Genomic DNA, 20,627 nt, shown 5'->3' on the forward strand with positions numbered 1-20,627 from the left:
GTGCTCAACTCGAGAAAAAAAAGTTGAAATGTCACAAACACCTAAAGTTAAAGACCAACGGGGTTACAGAAGCTGTGCACGAAAAGGTGATCCTGCTGTCCAGGCTCCCTGCGCTCTCAGATGATGGTGCGCACGTTGCGGAGGACGAGTCACGGCCCGTTTTTGTGAATGAAATAGGTGAGGGCGGGTCGGTAATGTAACTATGGAGCTTCGGCCGCTGTCCGTGGTGCTCAAAGGCTGCTTTGTAGGATGAGTGTGTGACCAGTCACCTGTAACGTTAGCCTACATGGTGACAACAGCTGTTCTCTCCAGTGGCTGTGCGTGTCCAAGTGGGTCGCGACTCAAAAAGGTTGAGAACCACTGATCTAAATAGTTGCAGATTAATTTAGACCTTTTAGGATCGAACATTGTCACTTTGTGCAGCCTCTTAAATGTGAATGTGATGTGTTTTCTTTGCTTCTTAGTGACAATGAAACTGAATATTGTTCAAGGATGTTGCCACTTTGAACACTAAACAACCCCTTTTCACCATTTCTTTGACATTTTAAGGACAAACTAATTCATCAATTAAAGAGTAGGCAAAGGCGTATTAATTTGAAGAGCAGATTATTGCACACACAGGTCACTCAAGGTGTTGTACAGAAGTACAGGAGCATAAAGACACACATAAATGTTCAAATTTAGAGAACAGAAGCTCATACAAAACATAAAGTGAGGATCTTAAACATGTAATAAGATCTATTCTATATTTGGCTTTATTTTTATTACACTCTGCTGCTGCCATTGTTGCTTAAATTTTCCCACTGGGGGATCAATAACAGTGCATATCGTCTTATTAATCATTAATCACAAACTCCAGCTCGAGCTCGAGGACGCTGCTCCACGTTGGAGTGAAAACAGATTTTTTGTTCCTCTGCTACCAGAGGTCTGTCATGTTCCTTTGGCCTTAATCTGAGCAGTGAGGGAGTTTAGCTTTACTCACAGATGAAACCACTCTGCTGCTGCTGCTGCTCTTCCTCCTCTTCCTCTTCCTCTTCCTCTTCGTCCTCCTCCTCTGGCTGGAATTGATCTGCTCCCCCTTCTCTACATCTCACAGCTCCAATCAATAGCCTCCCCCCTCCGTCTTTGGAGCAGCTGTCTGCTGATTGATTAAGGAAAACCCAGCACAAGCCAAACAACGAGCAGCAGCTTGAATGAATGCTATAGAAAACACCTTCAACACAGGCGCGTTAGTAAATATTTCACTGAGGTGTGTGTGTGTGTGTGGTGTAGTTTATATCTGCCGTTAAAGCTGCAGTGGGCCAAGAAAACAGCTGTTTGTTGAGTCTCATGCCCCAAGTGGTTTTATACTAAAACCTGGTTTATATTCGCTGCAATGCATCCACAGCAAAACTGTTGTTTTTTTTGTATTTTGAGAGCCCGTCTTTTCATGTTTACAACCAACGCTCAAATTGGCCAAACCAATGAATCACTGGATAAGGCCTGATCCAGAGAAGGAGCAGAGGTTTACTTCTTGCCCAGATTACATAATTTACATTACACTGGAAGAAGAACACAGAATTATTGAGCGATATCTGCAAAAATATATCACATACTGAGATTCTAAGCGACCCCAAAACAAGCAGACTCAATTATATCGTGACATATTTAAATTTTTTCGTGAGTTTCTGTGATCTGATCTCATTTCAGATTGAACACAGTCTCTGTCGCTCGAGTAGAAAACCTTTCCCCCATTGTCTCGTTCTTCGAGTCCATATTTTTTTTTGTTTTTTTGCGTCAGAAGGAAACTCCAGCGTCTTCTTCACCTGTCGCCTGAAGTCAAACAGAACTCCCAGGTTTCCTCCAACGCCAACACAGAGAAACGAGCGATGACAGGAAACAAAACTGGAGCTTGTTGTTTTCCTCTAAGCGTGTACAAATCACTCACAACATGGTTTCTGTTGCTCAAACCCCCCCTGCAGCCTCCAAAAGAGCTCGTTTTATTTAATTTGAGTGGAAAAAGAGCTGAACGGGGTTCTCACACACACACATTCTCGTATTTCTGTCCATTTTAAGAGTTCCATTCATTTAAACAACCGTATCCAGAACCTTAACCTCACCACAATTCAAATCTTAGCCTTAAACTCAACCAGTACCTCAGTAGGACCAGGTTTTGGTCTCATTGAGGACTACTGGTCCTGAAAGGGTCATTAAAACACACATAACACACAACTCATTGCAGTGGTTCAGGTTTCAACTTAAAAATACCTGTAAAGTGTAAAAACTCTCTTGAGGACTTGTCCTCTCCTCCTAATGCACTCTCACTCACACATTGGGGTCCTTTCGCTTAAATGAGGACCAACGTCCTCTAACGTCACTGTTCTTCAGTGTTTTTTGCAGAATATTATCTTCAAAGCCGAAGTATGAAATTTCATAGTTTAACGACTATATACACTGTACACCAACAGAGCTGGTTTAGCTTCAGTCCTGCTCTCTGTCTCCCTCTTTGTGTCTCAGTGGTACTGCAGCCTCACAGCAGGAGTCTGTTCTTCTTCTCTACTGCTTTTCCTCATCTTTAAGGGGTTTTAAATAACATGACAGAGCTTCTCTTTGTGTAGTGATGTCCCGGCTGGCTAGCAAAACAAAAAGAGTGTCAGAGCATGTGTAGTTACTCATGAGTGAAAGGTAAACTGCTGATAAAGCTTGCTTGTGTTTTTATATCATTACAGTGTTTGCAGAGGAGCGAGAAACTGTTTTCACTCATTACTCCAGTCCTAATTTGTTCTCAGTGACTGTTTTCTAACATATATGATCTGCAAAGAAGAGAATCTCATTATTTGCTTTACAGGAACTTACAATTCATAACCTCGTTTTTCATCAAAGCTCGGAAGCTTCAAAGATTTCAGCTGTTTCACTGCATTTAGAAGCTAATAATTAAGGCATTTCTCGCATAAATCCTGCCATAACCAGATCATCTCTCTGTCTCTCTGTATGATGAGTTTCAGTGAATGGAGTAAACACTAGAGACTGCGGAGAAGGTAGAATTAAAGAAAGATTTTAATAAGGGTGAAGCTAACGAAGGCTCCCTGCACTAATCTAAATAAACGCAACCTCGGGGGAAAGTTTTACCAGAGTTTAATAGCAATTTAATCAGTGAATCAGACACAGATGGTGCACGCTCTTATGTTTGTTTATCTTGCTGAAGAAATGTATTAGATTTTAATTTTAAACATATTTGCTTAAAGCAGTTAGCGTTCCTGTTCAGTCACAGGCAGATACAGACGCTGATTAACCACAGTAACAGACAGTAACAGTGAGACCACACCAGAAGGAACACAACTCATATGATTAGTGTGCATTGTTTCAATAATCTTTTCATTATATTTCTTGTTGTTTGCTTCATAAAATGAGAGGAAATGGTGATAAATGTCAGTGTGTGTTTCCCAAAACCTCAAAATGTCTTGTTTTGTTTAGTGAATATTGAGAGCAAAGGAACCACAAATGTTCACATGAAAGAAGCTTAAATTAAAGACCACGTTTTTATTGTTATGAAAAATAAATAATAAATATTGCAATACATTTCAGGTCATTAAAAATGAACGTTTGCTCCTGAGTGACAGTTGTATAAACCAATTCATGTTGATTTTAAACAGGTTTTATTGGTAGAATTAAACAATCATGAACATTCTGGGCTCCACTGAAAGCTAAATGTATATATTGAATAGCCACCAGGGGGCGACTCAAATGGTTAAAAATCAACTCAGTTTGTATGGAAATCTATGGGAAAATGATCTTCGACCTCGCAATCTAAATTATGTCCCCATTTAGAGGAAAATAGACGATAAAGTATGGCACATATAAGTGCGACTGACCCTAAGTTTTATTTTCATAACTGATAACGGATTTATTTGACATGTGAAGCAAAGAAGACTATTTGCATTTATTCGTATAGAGTTCATTTTAATTATTTAAAAACACTCAAACGGATTAATTGATGATCAAAATAGTCAACGATTCATTTAGAAATCGATTAATGATCGACTAATTCATGAGTCTTTGCAGCCTCATTTTCTATATATGATGTCAAAGTGAAATATCAGGGCGTGGTGGCCACCGTTTGGACCTCCATGCTAATACAGAAGCCCACACTGGACAAACTTCACCTCTTTTGGGTTTTGATGCTAACTGAAGGCTACGTAGTTCCACTTGGAAGGGAATTGTGAGTGATTTCCAGTTGCAACGTGAGACTTCACCAGTAACCATTGCCAAATTCTTCATTCTGTATCTTTAACTCAAGACGTTTTACGAGACGTGAGACTTGTGTCCAAACACTGAAGAATGTTTTTCGTGGTGAAACCCCAGTCATGGTTTATTGTCTAATAAAGTGCATGACGCACAGAGACGCAGCATCGTTGTGGAGATCCATGTGTGTGTTTAGTTTCGCCGTCTCGTGGAGTAAGAACGCGACACGTCGGAGTCGGTCCGTTCGTGTTCACATGAACATTAACAAGCTCTGCCCAGTAACAGCTGCTGTCGATTGGCAGTCAGGCCAATAAATCCACAGCAACCTGAGGTTGCTTAATGGCGTCCGCGCCAGATGGAGAAGCGCTCGCGTCACAGTGGGTGAAGACACAGTGGGAGGCGGAGGGTAATAAAGCAGAAAGTCCTCTGATCACGTGGCAGTGTCGCGTTGACCAGGGGCAAGTGACAATTAATGAGAGGGCAGTGAACGAGTTTACCCTTCAACAAACTCCAATTTAGGCTTTAAAAACACCCAGACTTTTCAAGTGTCAGTGGATTACATGAAACAATCGAACCAAAATACTGTAAATCTGCAACGTTAGGTTTATTTTCTGCTTTCTGCTGCCAAGAAACAAGAGCAATAAATATTTTTTTACTCGCTGAATAATTTCCTAATAGCTCTTTGGGTGAATAACGTCGTCGTCTTTCTTTCTTTTTGGAGTGTTTTTCATCTTCAGTAGTAATTAACGGGCGACAGCAAGAAATATTGAGAATAAAGCAACTTTACTCTTTAAATCATGGGATAGTCTGTTTATTTGTTGAAAATTAATTTGGTTCAGAACTCATAAACACAAAAATTGGTCAAACAGGCAGCGCTAGTGACACAAAAGTTGTCTTAAAAACCAAGAGAAACTCTTTAATTTATTGATAAGTCCTTTTGTTCCAAGTATTTGAATGAGTATCTATTGCCTCTATGTAGTTATATATGTAAAACACTTAATTTAAGGAAAATTAGATTATTATTTTTTTAATCAATTAAATTCATTATATATGATTGAGTACATTTAACTACAGTGCAGATCATCCAGCTTCTGCACATGAAATGAAATAAACCAGGTCAGTGGGAGAAATCAGATTATTGTGGACGAGCACAACACGTCGAAAAGTGAAATAATCGATGAGTCGATCGACAGGAAAGCCTGTGCCAGCTTTTTCTCTATTTTATTGACACACATAACTCTGTTTTAAAGTAAATCTTCTGTAGCTTGTTTAGAACTCTGTTTTTTCAAAATGTACTCATACGAGGGCAGGAGCAGATTGCAAATGCAGTTTTAGTCAGTGGTTAATGTACAGCAGCGTGTGGACATTTAAACCAGGTCACACGGAGCAGCTGGGTTAACCACATTTAGAGCTCAAACAATCAACGGACAGGAAAACTCTGTGACCGACGTCGTCACAATAAACAAGGAGCCACATTTGAATGTATCTCTGCGCTTTATTCCCAGCGCAGTGTAAAACCGAATCACTCTTGACTTTTAAGCAGTCACTGTGGTTTTTCTCGAGGTTTTCTTTCTCGACAAATAAAACGTCTGCTCTTGATGTTCCGCTCAGCCAGATGAGGCTTGAACTGGGCTCCTCACATCCTGGGAACAAAATACGAGAGAGAGAGAAGATCACACGGCTTTTTCAAGCTCTGCCAAATGTAACAGTTGCTGCGCATGGACCATTGTTAGCCGTGTAAAATGTTCTTACAGTAAAATATGGTGCCAGAGTCCGTGGGTAAATATCCCAGAGCTTATTAAATCCTCTTTATACTTGGAGGAGTTTGTTTGAACGGCTCCCCCGCAGTCGGACCTCCCTTTGTGCCTCATCCTTCTTTGCTGATCCCGGTTTATTTTGTCTCCGCCGCCTCACAGGAGCTGCTGGAGAAGTTCATGGAGGGGAACGTAAGCCTGGACGAGTTCTTGGACTCCTTCCAAAGCTCCAGGAAGACGTATCACGTCCGCCGGGCGCAGGCGGAGAAGATGCAGGAGATCGCTCAAGCCAAGCGGCAGCAGAGCAAAGCCAAGACCAGCGAAGAGGGCAAGGTTCCCGAGGTGAAGAAGGACTCGGAGCAGCCCAAGGAGCCTCAGCGGCCCAACGGCTTTGTAGCACAGGGACCTTTGAGAGTGTTCCAGGTACGATACGGCCTCACGCCGGCCATCCTCCTCCCTCACTACCCAGTTTCCCCCCCTGCCTCGGCACCAACTCATCAAAACAGTACTCCGCCACCTGAACCCCACCTGGGACAGACCCACATTCTCAGCCCCAGCAGCGCACTCCCAGGACACGGTCAACCAGTCGGCCTCAGGGTCATCGGACAACTATCAGGGGGCTGGCCGGCGAATGGACGGCCGGTAAGACTGCAACAGCTTTACAGGCCGAACCCTCAACAGCCTGAGCCGCCATTCCGGTAAGCAACTAGAGGGGATGTAGGAGAGGAAGAGGAGGATATGCAGGAGGAGGATGAAAAGCCAAGTTTGAGAGGTCTTCCAAGATAAGGATTAACCAAACAGAGGCTGTCACGAAATCGTGATAGCTAAGACTGATCCAGAGGCAGAGAACTGTGCTGGTTTTTTGTTCTCCAAAACCATCCGAGCAGAGGCGGAGGGAGCGACAGCGAGAGCGAGGACTCGACACAAAAAACAACACACACACGCTTTTATTTAATTACAACTCAAACAAATCTCGCATCAAACCTTTTACGTCGCCTTGTTTGCTCATCAGGAAAGAGGAATGGAAATGTGCCGCGGGATGGAACTTTTAACGAGCAGTTTATCATTTATTTACCACACGCCAGACAAAGGATTCAAAAAGGAAATTCAACGAAACGCCATCGAGCCTCATCCTCAGTGTTTTTAAGATTTTTTTTATTATACTTAACAGTGAGGGATGTGATGCACAAGGTTGTGAAGCACACATAAATAACTGAAATCCTTATTGTTAATTCATACAGCGGAGGCTGGGCGTCTTCAGCAACAAAGTGATAACATCATTCAAGTGGTGTTTAATGTAAAGCGACTGTTTTTCCTTCAGGAAACGGCGCTCCAAGATCGAGAAGGCTGATTTCAAATCATCACAAAGTTCAAACAAAGACGTGCTGTAAAGCAGAGCAGGAGGTATTTATTAACAAGAACTATAGTAACATGTCAAGTGTATTCCCAGTGTCCTGTGTGTGTGAGTGTGTGTTATCGTCACAGACAATTACCCAAAGCCTTCTGCCTTCCCGTACATTTTTCGCGATCCGTGTTGCAGCTCACACACACCAGTGAGCCATTTTATTTATTCATGTAAATCCTATTTTAAACGGCTGACTTCAAAGATTCTCGTTTACCGTGCTAAATGAAGAGCCGCGTCGCTCCTTTTTTTTCCAAGGAATTTAATTCTCCCCACAACTGAGGTGCAGATGGAGGGGAGGATTTAATCTCTGTGAGAATACCAGCGCTCTGCAAAAGCCCCTGCAGTCGACCGCAAGGACGTTCTTACCCTTTTACTGTGTCCTCACCATCCATCCATCATCCATCCTTCAGCATTTAAAGGGAAAAGGCCTTGGATTGTAGTGATAAAGGTTCTGAACATACATTTTGCTCATTAATAACTCATATAAGTGCATGCTTATTTCAAGTACATGAAAATGCCTTTTGGAGGCCAGTGCCCAGTTGCATTAAGTAACTTAATAAAGTCTTTCTACTGTAAAGAAAAAGGAGTTTGGATTTGACTTGTGCTTATTTTTTCCATTTGGGTTCCATTTTGCTCAAAATCTCCATCAGATTTCATTTTTTGTTGGTACAAATGATGTTTTAACATTGTTTTTTTTTTCAAGATCACACCTCATTTTAAGTATAAATGAAGAAAAAACGAGACATTAGGTGTTTTTGATGAAGATGTGTCACAAAAAAACTGTAATCTGGATCAGTCTGGATCATAATTAATCATTAGGATTCGTGCTGGACCTGTGTGACAAACCTGAACAGAGTGGTTGAGCTCATGTCTGTGCATTTATAAATAATGAACTTAAAACCTGGAGACCGTTAGCTTTGTTTAAACAATGGTATCGGGGGGAAACCGCTAGCCTAGCAACGTGCTATGGTAACACTAGCATCTTTAAAGGTTAATATCTCCAACATGATGTCATGATGTGCTTTTTGTCCAACCAAAAGTCCAAACCTTGAATACATTGAGTTTAATATGAATTAAAATGTAATTATCATATACGACAGACACAGACTGGAAACGGCTTAAGTGTGAAGAATTCATTCGTTTTTTTAAAGCTTTAATGGGTTTTTTTTCTACATGGTGAGAGCCATGTTAGCTGTTCCTATGTACAGACACTACATGTTGAAGCTTAGCTAAGAGCTGCTAGCTGTAGTTGCATGTTTATAAAACAGACTCAGGACAGTAATCATTTGATGAAATTGGGCTATGCTGGCTGTTTCTATTTGTCTCAAGTTCTTAATACTTAAGCTAAGCTAACAGCTACTGGCTAGAATTAGGCCACACTTTCTATTCTTAATGGGTAGTTTAGCTAACACCTGCTTACTGTAGTTTTTTATTTACAGTACAGGATGCAAAGGTTTGATAAAACTGAGTCATGTTAGCTAAGCAAACAGCTGCTAGCAATAGTTTCATATTTATAAAACAAACACAAAATATTACACCTTTGATGAAAATTGGCCATGCTAGCTGTTTCTATTTGTCTCTGGTCTTTTCACAAACAGCTGCTGGATGCACTTTTTAGAGATTAGAATTGGGTCACACTTTCTACTCTTTCTGCTAAGCTAACAGCTGCTAGCTGTAGTTTCATATCACAGCACAGACAGTGGCTGTCAAACTTTCGACTCCTAATGCTAAGCTAACGGTTATTTACAGTGCAGAGACAGAATGGTAAACGTTGATGTAACTGGGCACAGCCTCCAACCAAACATGCAGTTGTGTATCCACTCAGGGTCTTTGGAGAAAAAAACAAAAATGTGTTGCTGTGTCTTAACCTGTAGCACAGTCTTGACCCTGGGATTTCGTACCCATGGATCTCATGTTGAAATAATCCCTAATCCCCCCTCATACACACCTTTTTACAGGTGCATGTCAGCGAGACGACCGTAACGGTGAAATTGTCAAAGAAAATCACCTTGAACATTCCATCGTTGCATTAAGATTTGACTGAATTTTGTGATAAATTGTTGTGATACTGTAACTTCCTGCTTTGTTTTAATGGCGCCACATTTTCCTGCTATTTTCCTGCTAATTTAACAAATTTAACAATTTGTTGTGCAAATTGGAAAAATGATAATTACTAATTAAAGAAAACTACAACCTCTTACAATTTTATATATTTCTTGGAAGTTTAAATTTACAGCAAAAGACAATGTATTTTTTTGGGGGAAATTATGAGCTTTTTCCAGGAAATTAGCAAGAAAACAAAGGACGTGTCCTTGTTTGCTTGTTTTTAAACAGTGCTGTCAAGCAAAATGCTAATTATTATTCTTATTCTTATTCAGGCTGGATGATTTATGTAACATTGGACACTTTGTGTGTTTTTAAAAAAATCTTTGAAATGTAAAGTGCTTGTTTTCTGCAACTGTGCTTTTGTTGGTTCAGTCTCTGTGTTTCTATTGTGCCGCTCTTTTCTGTTGGAGATGCACAGCAGCCTTCGTACACACACACACAACCGCAGCAGTAATAATAATAATAATAATAATAGGTGATTTCAGATAGAAATTCAAATAAAGTGCAGCCAAACATCACAGAGAGATGAAGAAGCTGTGGCTTCAGGCGGGCGTTTGTATCAGGTGATTACGAATGACGTCAAAGTCAATCACCGCTGCAGAGAGTGAATGTGAGCTAATAATATCCGTCTGTGCCAAGCAACATCAGCTCTGCGCTAAAGTACATGAGAGTGACCAACGTGTCTGTCCGAGTCTTTCAAATTCTAGAGTCAAAGGAAGGAAAAATGTCACCTTGAGGGGATTTTAAAAAAATCAGATTTTAAGGTGAATGTTTTAATCCTGAAAAAGCACAGATTAGATGAAGTCATGGCTGAGAAGATGAATCCAATCAACTTGGTTTATACAAATTTTCAACAAAAGTATGCAACACTGTTTTCCGGTCAACTCGCTCTCATTGGTTATTGGTAATATCGCGTCTGTTAATCCCTGTCGCTAAAGGATAATTTGGCCAAATAATCTGTTCAAATCAGCCTGAAATCTGGCCAATCATCCTCCCGTGTGGGGCAGACATAACCTAATTTCTCTCCAAGTTTGGGGAATAACTGACGTTTAAATAATGCATTGTGTTCTTCTGTCTTTCTTTTTGGGGCATATAATCCGTATCTGTCCCTTTTAACCAACTTTTGGAATAATAAAAAAAAAAGATGGTTAGCTAAACTGCATGTAGATTATTTGTGGATTATCGATGGAAAAAAACTAAAAAAAATATGGGATTAAATTGGTTGGATTTCCATGTGGAAAAAGAAAGCATGTCAGAACGCCACAATAAAGCACATTGGGTGGTTACAATCGCTTCCAGTGGCTATTATTAATTCATGATAAAGAGCAAAACGGCACAACGTCTCTTCAGTCTTTGGGGAGAATGTGTTCTGTCTGCATCACAACCAAAGAGACAAATGCAAATCTGTGTGTGTGTATGTAGAAAAACATCATTGGCGTCAAAACACGCTCTAAGAGTTTCAGAGCAGGCCGACACACATAAATAATCCTTTACATTGACAGAGCAGCTGATCATCATCATCATCATCATCATCATCAACAGTGTGTCTGAAATGAGGCAAAAACATGGCAGATAAATCCACCTTTATTTGGCTTGTGTTTTACTGTAAAGTGGGTCATAAATTCACTGGAGTCGGAAATTCCTCCAAGCAAAACAGAAGCAAATAAACATCTCAAACTAAAATACAGTTTTTAAAAAGCTATACACCTGATAATCAGCGTTTCCCATCGTTGGGATCTCGGAAGTGGCCACAGGGTTTAAGTTTTCCCCAGAAAGTTCATGGAGAATGGGACAGAGGCTATTTTACACTTCCTGCCAACATGCCGTTGTTTTGGCTCCAAGCATGATGCATGATCGGATTGTATGATGTCACTTACCACATCTCTAAATTTGTAAATTGGTCCAGATTATAATACCAAAGAAGTGGCCTGTGTTTTGCTCAGGAAAGTTAATGGGGAAGTGGAAAGATTTTCAAAATAAGACTGTTTTCACATGAATCAATCAGCTATTTTACACTTCCTGCCAACATGGTGTTGTTTTGGCTCCAAGTGTTGCATGATGGGATTGTATGATGTAATTTACGACATCTCTAAACCCCCAACAATGTCGTACTGTACATCAGCTGATTTTGTTTAACTTGAGCCTCATTTCCTCGATGTTTTCCAGATAACTTAATGAATAATTTCCTAAAGAATGACCTGCAGTCGCCCAAATTGGTCCTAATTATAACAGGAAAGAAGTGGACACAAGGTTAATTGGTTTGGACAGATTTTCAAAATAAGCAGCTATTTTAAACTTTTGTTGCATGACTACATTTAAAAAATCCTCAAACAAAGAGTTAAACATTAGTGTTTTTCTGTGAAAGGTCCAGACCTCAGACGCTCCGTTACAAGACATGATTCTTGAAATTTCTCACGTGAGAAAGCCGAAAACACATCACATTCAAATAAGACGACGAGGAATAAATCAAACACATCACTTGAAAACCTGCCTATTATTTCTTTTTTGTCACATAAGGGATACCGTAAAAGTGGAGTTAGAGGCTGAATATCACGTCGTAACTCACATAACTGACATCTGGGGAATAAGAATAAAAGCGCTTCTCCTAATGGCAGCAGATGGGTGTGACTGGAAGGTCACCGGTTTATGAAAGCTGGGAGAGGAAACCACAACCATTCACGGGCTCCATGTGTGTTTGATTTCATAATAAAACACTGTATATAGTGTGTTAAATGTGAATTATATACATCCAGGGCACCTCCTGTGGCTCAGTGTTCTCCACACAGTGAAGCTTAAATATTTATATGAAGTGCATTAGGCCAGACTCCGCTTCTCTGCATGTGGTTGATGTGCTGGTAAACCATAATGTGACGAGCATTTTAGCTGGCAGTCGACCAGCTGCTCAACTGAGACGCTTTCTGAACGTTTACCGAGACGATGAGCGACAACTGCCGCGTGTTTAGTATTCAACAGAGACATCATTTCAACCACCGTGTTGTCCGCGAGGATGTGCAACAATTTCAAAAGCATCAGATAATCTCCTCAGCGCAGTTTCTCACATCTGGGATTTTGTTGCGGACGAAGCACTGAACGCAAACACAGCTGCTGCCGCGCTGCCTTCAATCCATCATCCCCGGGAAAACTTTAAAGCTCCGTGTTTTCAGCTCGCACAGCGGTGTTGGCCACGGACACGGCAGCTGGTTTGAAAATTGAAATGTCTCAGGAAATGTCGGATGGACTGCCACGATGTTTTGCACAAAAAAAATTTCCTCGTTCCCAGAGGATGGAAAACCTCTGCTTGGAATAAAGAATGTGAATGTTTTGTTGAGCCAAAAGAAATATGTCAACGTTTGAGACAGACGATAAAGCTTGAACCAATTAACCAGCAAGCTAACAAAAAGCTAGCCAAAATATCTATCTATCTATCTATCTATCTATCTATCTATCTATCTATCTATCTATCTATCTATCTATCTATCTATCTATCTATCTATCTATCTATCTATCTATCTATCTATCTATCTATCTATCTATCTATCTATCTATCTATCTATCTATCTATCTATCTATCTATCTGTCTGTCTATCTGTCTGTCTGTCTGTCTGTCTGTCTATCATCTATATTAGCCAAAGGTTAGCTTGAAGTTAGCCAAAGGATGTGTTAAAAAACAAAAGACTAGTTTAGTGAGCTAAATGAAAGTCGCACCAAATCTCACAAAACTTGGTGGGAACAAAAATGTCCATTGGGACCATGGCCTCAACACAACAGGAAGTCGGCCATTTTGAATTTGGTGTCCCTCGTAAATGAACAAACTATCTGAGCGTTTTTAATTCCATTAAAAAGTGTCAGTTAGTATTATTATTATTGTCAGTAGTAGCATTGCCATCATTATTATGCAGTGTTTAAAACTGATTTATTTTTATTTTTTAATCAGCAGGGTATGCTACTGCATGTATAAAGGACAATGTAGTACTAATAATATAAATATGTTCTGGGTTTTAAACTGTAAAACAGTTCTAAACTGTCTAAACCTATCACTTGATACAGCTGTTGTATATTTTCTGCTCTGGAACTCCTGCTCGCCTCTATCTTTGCCTTTTCATTTGTCCTTTCACCACAACCTATCTAGGCAGATGCTGCACATTTTTGAGTCTTTTGCGGGGGGGTTTTCTGCGTAGCGTTTGCTGATTGTGGGAATTCTCCTGTAGAGAATTCTCTCTATAAGATTTCTGTCCGATATATATATATATATATATATATATATATATATGTATATATTTACAGTGCCTCGGGATGTTGTGATTTAGCGTTAAACACATATAATAGCGAGAACTCTCTTGTTCCTTCCTGTGGATGCACCATGCCTCTCGTCACCCTTCATCCGTGTCACCTGAGCTCGCGTCTCCACCCACTCACACACCTGTTTCCGTCTCCTTACTGATCCCGGTCTTCTATAATAAAGCAGCCGACTTCACCAGCTCCTGCTCACGTGTTCACACGCCTGTGTTAGTGTGTGTGTGTGTTTCCAGTTTTCCCGCCCGACCATCTGTTCCACTTGATTAGAGCTATTGAACTTCTCCCTCGCTGTGTCTCACACACTGTTCTTTCTGTATTGATGCAAAGAACAAATGAGACTTAAACTTGGCGGCCATTATTCTATTCCACTCTGAAAAGAGCTGTAACTGCTGCAGAGCCTGAAATCAGTGCGATTGTCCAGATCTGGCCTGTACGTCGTCCACCACGTCTCCATCACATAGAGTAGGATTGTTATCGCAGCAGCTTTCCCCTTGGCCCTGACAGATGAAGCACATTCCGCTGCTGTATCCTCTCATCTTTATCTGCCTCCTTTTACCCTCCTCAGCTGCCTCACACTTCATTGTCATGCAGATGAAGCTCCAGTTAACTCTGGAACTCCACAAATCCATTTGAAAGAAATGCGTGCATCTCTGCCTGGCTGACAAAAAATGTTCTTAAATGGAAGAATCTGACCGACTTCCTGCTCAAATATCCTCCAGAGAAACTGCTGCTGCTGCTTATGTCAGAGGCTGATTTCACTGCTGCTGCGTTTGACTGCCAGCATCAGTAAACTGCAGAGCACGAGGGAGAAAAAAGTGAACATTTTCAAACATAAGAAAGACATACTGTAGGAAAACTGGGACAATTTTGAGGGGAAGAATTTTTTTTTTATTGCAATATTAATTGCTCATTTTCATTCTAATCACCCTGAATCACAGCGGTGCGCTGATGCTCTCTAGTGGCCGGGCGAGCTGTTGCAGCAGTTAATTTTCAAATATAATTGATTGATAAACATGATGCTAAAGAAAATACTGCATTTAATTTATTATAATATGCAAATTATGTTACGTTACCTGCTGTATTATGTAGATTATCAACAGGAAATAGCTTTGTGAGGCTGTAATTAACTATTATTACTTGTAATAGTCGTATATTCAACACAATCCTTGAGATGCATTAAATTTTGAGTAATACTGCAGTAGTTTTGACTCTTTTATCACTCCTATTGTGTCAGCAGTGCACTGTGGCACTCACCGGTGAGTTGTCGTGCTGCAGCGCCACCTGCTGGTGCAACTGAGAAACGACTCAGTCATCAGGTTCTAAACACACAATGTTGTCCATGATGGTATAAAAGCCAGTTTGGCTGTTTAAATGTTTGAGTTTACGGATGAATAAGGGAAAAGAAAGAATTATAGATATAGATATACATGTATCACTAACCCATGTAGCTGAACTTTAGCCCCTTTAGGGATTAACAAAGGACTTCTTATGTTTATTAACTGGTACAAAAGTCCCTGCTATGCACTCCAGTTTGACTAATTTCCCAGTTAGGGGGTTCAATGTGAGTGTAGAGCGCCCCCTTATGTTGTAATTCTGTCTCCAACTCATTAAAACTTCTCATGCCCTGATTTCACAATCCAAGATGGCTGCCCTGAACACGTGTCCAGAGAAAAGCGGTAATTTGTCTTCTATTTTTTTTGCTGTTTATGGTACGTTCTGTCTTTGTTGTCCACACAGTGATGTCCAACTGACGTCTCTATCTCACTGTAATAGTTTTATGTATGAAATATACCATGCAGTGTGTGTGTATCATAGATTAGCCTGCTAGTTTGTGCTAAAGCCTATGTTGGCTAACATTAACCCACGAAACAATCTGAATGCTTAAAGGGACACTGTGTAGTATTTATGGGTTTATATGACCCAAAATCCACTTTTGTATACATATTATGTGCTCCTGCATTGTCTAGTCGCTGTATAATATTCTTTGTTTCATTTTCGTAGTGTTTCAAAAAGTCATGTAAAATAACATGGTCGCGGGCCGCTACTGCATTGCCACGACGCCATGTTTCTACAGGAGCCTGTATAGACAAGCGCGAGAGAACAAATCAAGCGTCGCTTTACTTGTAGCAGAAGTCCCGCCTCCACTCTCTCTCCGCTTCGTCTGCTACGGCCGCGGTAGCTCGCCCTCTCCCTCGCCTCACGAACCTCATCTGCTGACACGGAGAAAGACGAGGAGGACGACAATTGACTGCCTGAGGATACCGTAGCGCTCAGGGAAGGGAGGGGGTGAGCAGAGGAGCAGTTCTTTGTTGTAAATTTCAGCCTCTCCTCTAGATGGCACTATAAACTACTTACTTCACCATTAAGTCATGTGGCATTTCTGTCCCAGTTCAGTTCTGACTCACAACGTTCGAGGTAAATAAAACCCTGTGTTATCCCCTAAAGCAGTGGTTCTCAAACTGTGGTGCGTGTACCACTAGTGGTACGCAAGCTAGCAACGACAATGTCTTGTCTATTGAGTTTAAAGCTGCGAAATGTCACCTGGAACCTCCATGAGATTGTACGGCCTTACCGTCTATCTATTAACTGGCCTCCATCCCTATTATAAAATGTACAAAATGTGCTTTTTTTAGTATTATTTTAAGTTCTGGGCTTGATGTTAAATGTGTAAAAGACTTTTGAAGAACGTGAAGACAGTTTTCATCTACTCTACTTTTGGAGACATCTTTCCAGCTAGTGACAAAGTAATAGATGCTGTAAATGTGTTGAAGATGAGAGGAGGACGAGGACACTCTTCAGCTCTTCATTTTCATGCAAATGTGAGGCAGCATTGCAGGTTCGACGTGGCTCGTGGTGTTGGTGCTGGAGGGGGGGGGGTGGAAATGCAATTGAGGAATCTCTTTGTGAAGGCCTGACGCAAATCTCAAATGTTCTCAGGGCGGAAAACAAAAACAGCATGGGTGCCTCCTGCACGTTAGGCCCCTTGAATAGATGCACCTTCTTCTGCCACACAAAAGCTCCGAGGGCTTACTCGGGGGGGGGAAACGTGCCTCCAGAACTTTCCCCGTCAGAGGAGCTTCAGCCATCATGAAGTTACTGCTTTTACCCTGATACAGTCAGAGACAACTGACGTCCACTGGTGCTTTTCCCCCCCCTGTGTGTCTGTATGGAGTCAGTGTACATGGTGGCATGTGGCTGGGATTAGGGAATTTCACTGTGGATTAAAATCTTTTCCAACGCCTCGATGGCCACTTGCTGAAGGAAGGAGTGAGAAGTTGCAGGACCGTGAGCAGTCCATGGTTAGCAGTTAGCAGGTACGTTCACTTTCTCTTCAAACACAAAGTTTTTCTCCTTGTTTTTTGCAGAATTGACACTAAAAAAGTTTATATTCTTGAACTCTGAAGCTGAATCAAGGGCACATTTTCTTTTACAATTTAGAGATAAATACAGTTGTCTCTAGATGAATGCACAAAAGTCACTTTTTAATCACATAATACAACAAAAATACTGTACTTGTACTCTAAACGTGTTATTAAATCTTAATAAATAATGTAATTCTTAAGTAGCTGAAGAAAATTCTGTCTAGTGACCGGAGGGGAGGCCTACATGTGTACATTATGTACATAATGAGCATTTTCAATAATTAATTTTATTTCTCACAAGTACATAAAAACAGATTATCAGTAAGTTTATTTTATACATTTCTGTATTAATTTATAAGAAAAACCAGTTTGTGTTGCTGTTATGTAAGATTTAAATTGGACCACATGGTGCTTTTATTCTCCTCAAACAAAGGAAACAGTTCACCCGGCTTCATATCTGTCACAAATAAACAAACTACTGTGGTTGTAATTTCACAGCTCATTTCATGCTCCGTGTTCTTATTTGTGCGACACGATCGACTCATTAATTGTTCGGACAAACTTTTGCCCCAGAGTTTGTGACGACGACAACAAACAAACAAACAAGCACAAACAACAGGAACATTGTACGACTAAAGTGCAGATTATGCAATAAAACGTTCAAACAGTGTTTCCTTTATGGCTTCAAGCTCCAATTCTTCAGGTCGGAAAAAAGCCCCACTGTTTCCTGTTCTGACCAAGTTATTCTGTAAATACACAAAAAACCAGGAATAAGCATGTTTTAGTGTAGTTTTTAGTGATAAAGGAGACATTTCTTGTATGATTCATTAATTGTTATCTTTTCTTTGGCATATGTCACATTTAAAAAAAACCTTTCTTTTATTTTCTGTTTCACTGCTGTAATTTAAAATAAGATAATCCTACAAATTGTGGTCAAATTAGTCCCACAATGGGCAAATTTGGTGTGAAGTTGCATATTACTTGTCCAACACAGGGGTGTTGCAACATGGCAAGGCAAACGGGGCAGTTTCATGGGGCCCCCATCTTCGCTTGGGGCCCCCGAGAGCAGTTGAGAAGAGTTTTATAGAAGATTTATAGAACATTTTCAGGCTCCTGTGGTTGTACATATATTATGCTTCAGGGAGACAATAAATAAATAAAGTATGTAGAGCATCGCAGGTCCTTATAGCCCAGGGTAAACAAATTCCCTTGAGACAATCCTGATGCTACAAGAAAAAGAAGATTTGGATAAAATTTAATGTACAATAATGAAGGATATTTTGAGGGTTTAGTTTAGATTTGGTCTGGAAGAGATCACGTGAAAAACCCTACCTGTGCGCTAATTCTCACGTTTGCTCCTGCATAGCTCCAGAATGCTCCGGCTGCTCCAGGGACACCGAAGTTGCAAAACCCGTCTGGTCACCAAAGACGGGCACTGCAACATCGAGTTCGGCAACATCGAGTACGGCAACCATTTCGCCTACCTGGTGGACTTCTGGACCACCTTTGTGGAGATACGCTGGCGCTTCGTGTTCCTCCTCTTCGTGGCGTCGTTCACGGGCAGCTGGTTCGTTTTCAGCCTGCTGTGGTACTGGATCGCAAAGAGCAACGGGGACCTGAGTGGACAGAACCGCACAGATGGACATGTCCAGTGTATAGACAACGTTAACGGCCTCACAACGGCTTTCCTCTACTCTTTAGAGACCCAAACCACTATTGGGTACGGCGGTAGGGCGCTGACAGGGCACTGCGCTGGCACGGTGGCGCTAATTATCCTCCAGTCGCTAATCGGCGTCTTCATCAACTGCTTCATGTGTGGCGTCGTCTTGGCAAAGATCTCCTCGCCTAAAAAACGGGCAAAGACAGTGCCCTTCAGCGACACAGCCGTCATCTGCTTGAAGAAGGGCAGTCTGTGTCTCCTGATCCGAGTGGCCAACCTTCGCAAAACCTTGCTAATCGGCAGCCAGATCTACGGCAAGCTGATCAGGACGACGACCACACCGGACGGAGAGAGCGTCATTCTGGACCAGGTGGACGTGGACTTTATGGTCGACGCTGGCAAGGACAACTTGTTTTTCGTGTGTCCTCTGACACTCTACCATGTGATTAACAAATCAAGCCCCTTCTACGAGCTGTCAGCCGACACGCTCCCAAAGCAGGACTTTGAGTTGGTGGTCTTTCTGGACAGTACGGCCGAGTCCACCAGTTCATCCTGTCAAGTCCGAACTTCGTACATCCCGCAGGAGATTCTGTGGGGCTACAGCTTCCTGCCCATCATCTCCCGCACCAAGACGGGCAAGTATCGCGTGGACTTCTCCAACTTTTCCCGAAGCGTGCCGGTGACCACGCCGCACTGCGTCCACTGCTTCGAGACGGACGCAGACCAGAGAAACCACAACAGCCACAAGCAGCAGAAGACTGGCATCGACAATCTGGGCTTTCAGGCCATCGACATTCACGACTTTGTGGACGTCACCAAAATGTGAAAGGAGTGGAGATAAAAAAGCTGCTGGAGCTTTCAAGACGGAGTCCAGGGTCCTACAATGAAACAAACTGAAACAAACCAGTGTTGTCGGGTCAATCTAGGACTGATTCTAGGTACTTATGGCGGTGTATCGCTACATTACTGCGGGGTGGTGAACCTTTTCACACATGACATGCTCCACATGGGCGATGTTAACAATTCACATACTCACATTACCTGGTTTTACTTGATTTATTGCAGGATTGTTGTTTCAATGTTTTTAAAAACTTCATTTAATGAGACACAATGCAGGCGCTAGGGGGGCGTCCAATTTGTGCAAACTGTTAGAAGTTCACGATAGTAACCAAACCTGCTACGATTGTCATTACGACTGCTAACGGTCCTTGTTTTAACTTTACTCAAACAACCTGTGGACGAAACTCAACAATCAACCATTTCTTTCCCTCTGAAATCTCGTCTACTGCAGCTTTATTCCGAGTATAAATCATCCCGATTTCTCTCGGTGAACTTTTTAACATTTACTGTCGAGTCAAACAATAAAAAAATGTTCAAAGCTGTTAAAGCCGTCGGGATGAAACACTTTTGAGAGATGAGCGCGAGCTAAGCTGCTGCTTTCAATCACATAACGTCTCTGGGACTTTGTGCTGGTGGATGTGTGGACGCTGGAGGAAGAGGGATTGAAGTTTGGAACAGTGGAAGGCACAGTGTGTCGCGCAGAGGAAGATTAGAGACTTGAGCCTTTTCTAATGAAAAACCGTCGACTACAAAGGCTGAGCGGGGACAAAATATAGGACAGGCCTTTTGAGTTTTCTCATTATTCATATACTAATTTGCTAAAAACAACAACACAGCGAATGTTTCTTTTCCTCTTTTATCTCGTGTGCCTCGGTTATTAGGAAACTGTGACTGTAGCTGCTGTAAAATGTGATTATTTGAACTCTAAACGTGTCTCAGGGAAAATAACATCTTTAGTTGGGAATAAACTTTTCTTTTTCAAA

General features: G+C 41.4%; 2 protein-coding genes across 2 annotated transcripts in view; both read left to right on the plus strand.

Annotated features, from left to right (window-relative positions):
* Nucleotides 1-8,378, plus strand: part of vps37d (VPS37D subunit of ESCRT-I) — a 31,238-nt gene extending 22,860 nt beyond the window's left edge. The window contains exon 4 of the mRNA XM_083888881.1: nt 6,138-8,378. Coding sequence (XP_083745007.1) covers nt 6,138-6,677 — 540 coding nt within the window. The 3' untranslated portion in view covers nt 6,678-8,378. The remainder of the gene's footprint in view (nt 1-6,137) is intronic.
* Nucleotides 8,379-13,839: 5,461 nt separating this feature from the next.
* Nucleotides 13,840-19,702, plus strand: LOC310927377 (ATP-sensitive inward rectifier potassium channel 1-like; the record flags this gene model as incomplete). Its single annotated transcript, XM_083889672.1, has 2 exons — nt 13,840-13,991; nt 18,511-19,702. 2 exons carry the CDS (start codon nt 13,840-13,842, stop codon nt 19,628-19,630), a joined length of 1,272 nt encoding a protein of 423 aa, XP_083745798.1. The 3' UTR covers nt 19,631-19,702.
* Between the last annotated feature and the right edge of the window lie 925 nt (nt 19,703-20,627).

This window comes from Microchirus variegatus (assembly GCF_963457635.1).
Source record: "Microchirus variegatus genome assembly, chromosome: 5".
In the NCBI taxonomy this organism is placed as follows: Eukaryota; Metazoa; Chordata; class Actinopteri; order Pleuronectiformes; family Soleidae; genus Microchirus; species Microchirus variegatus.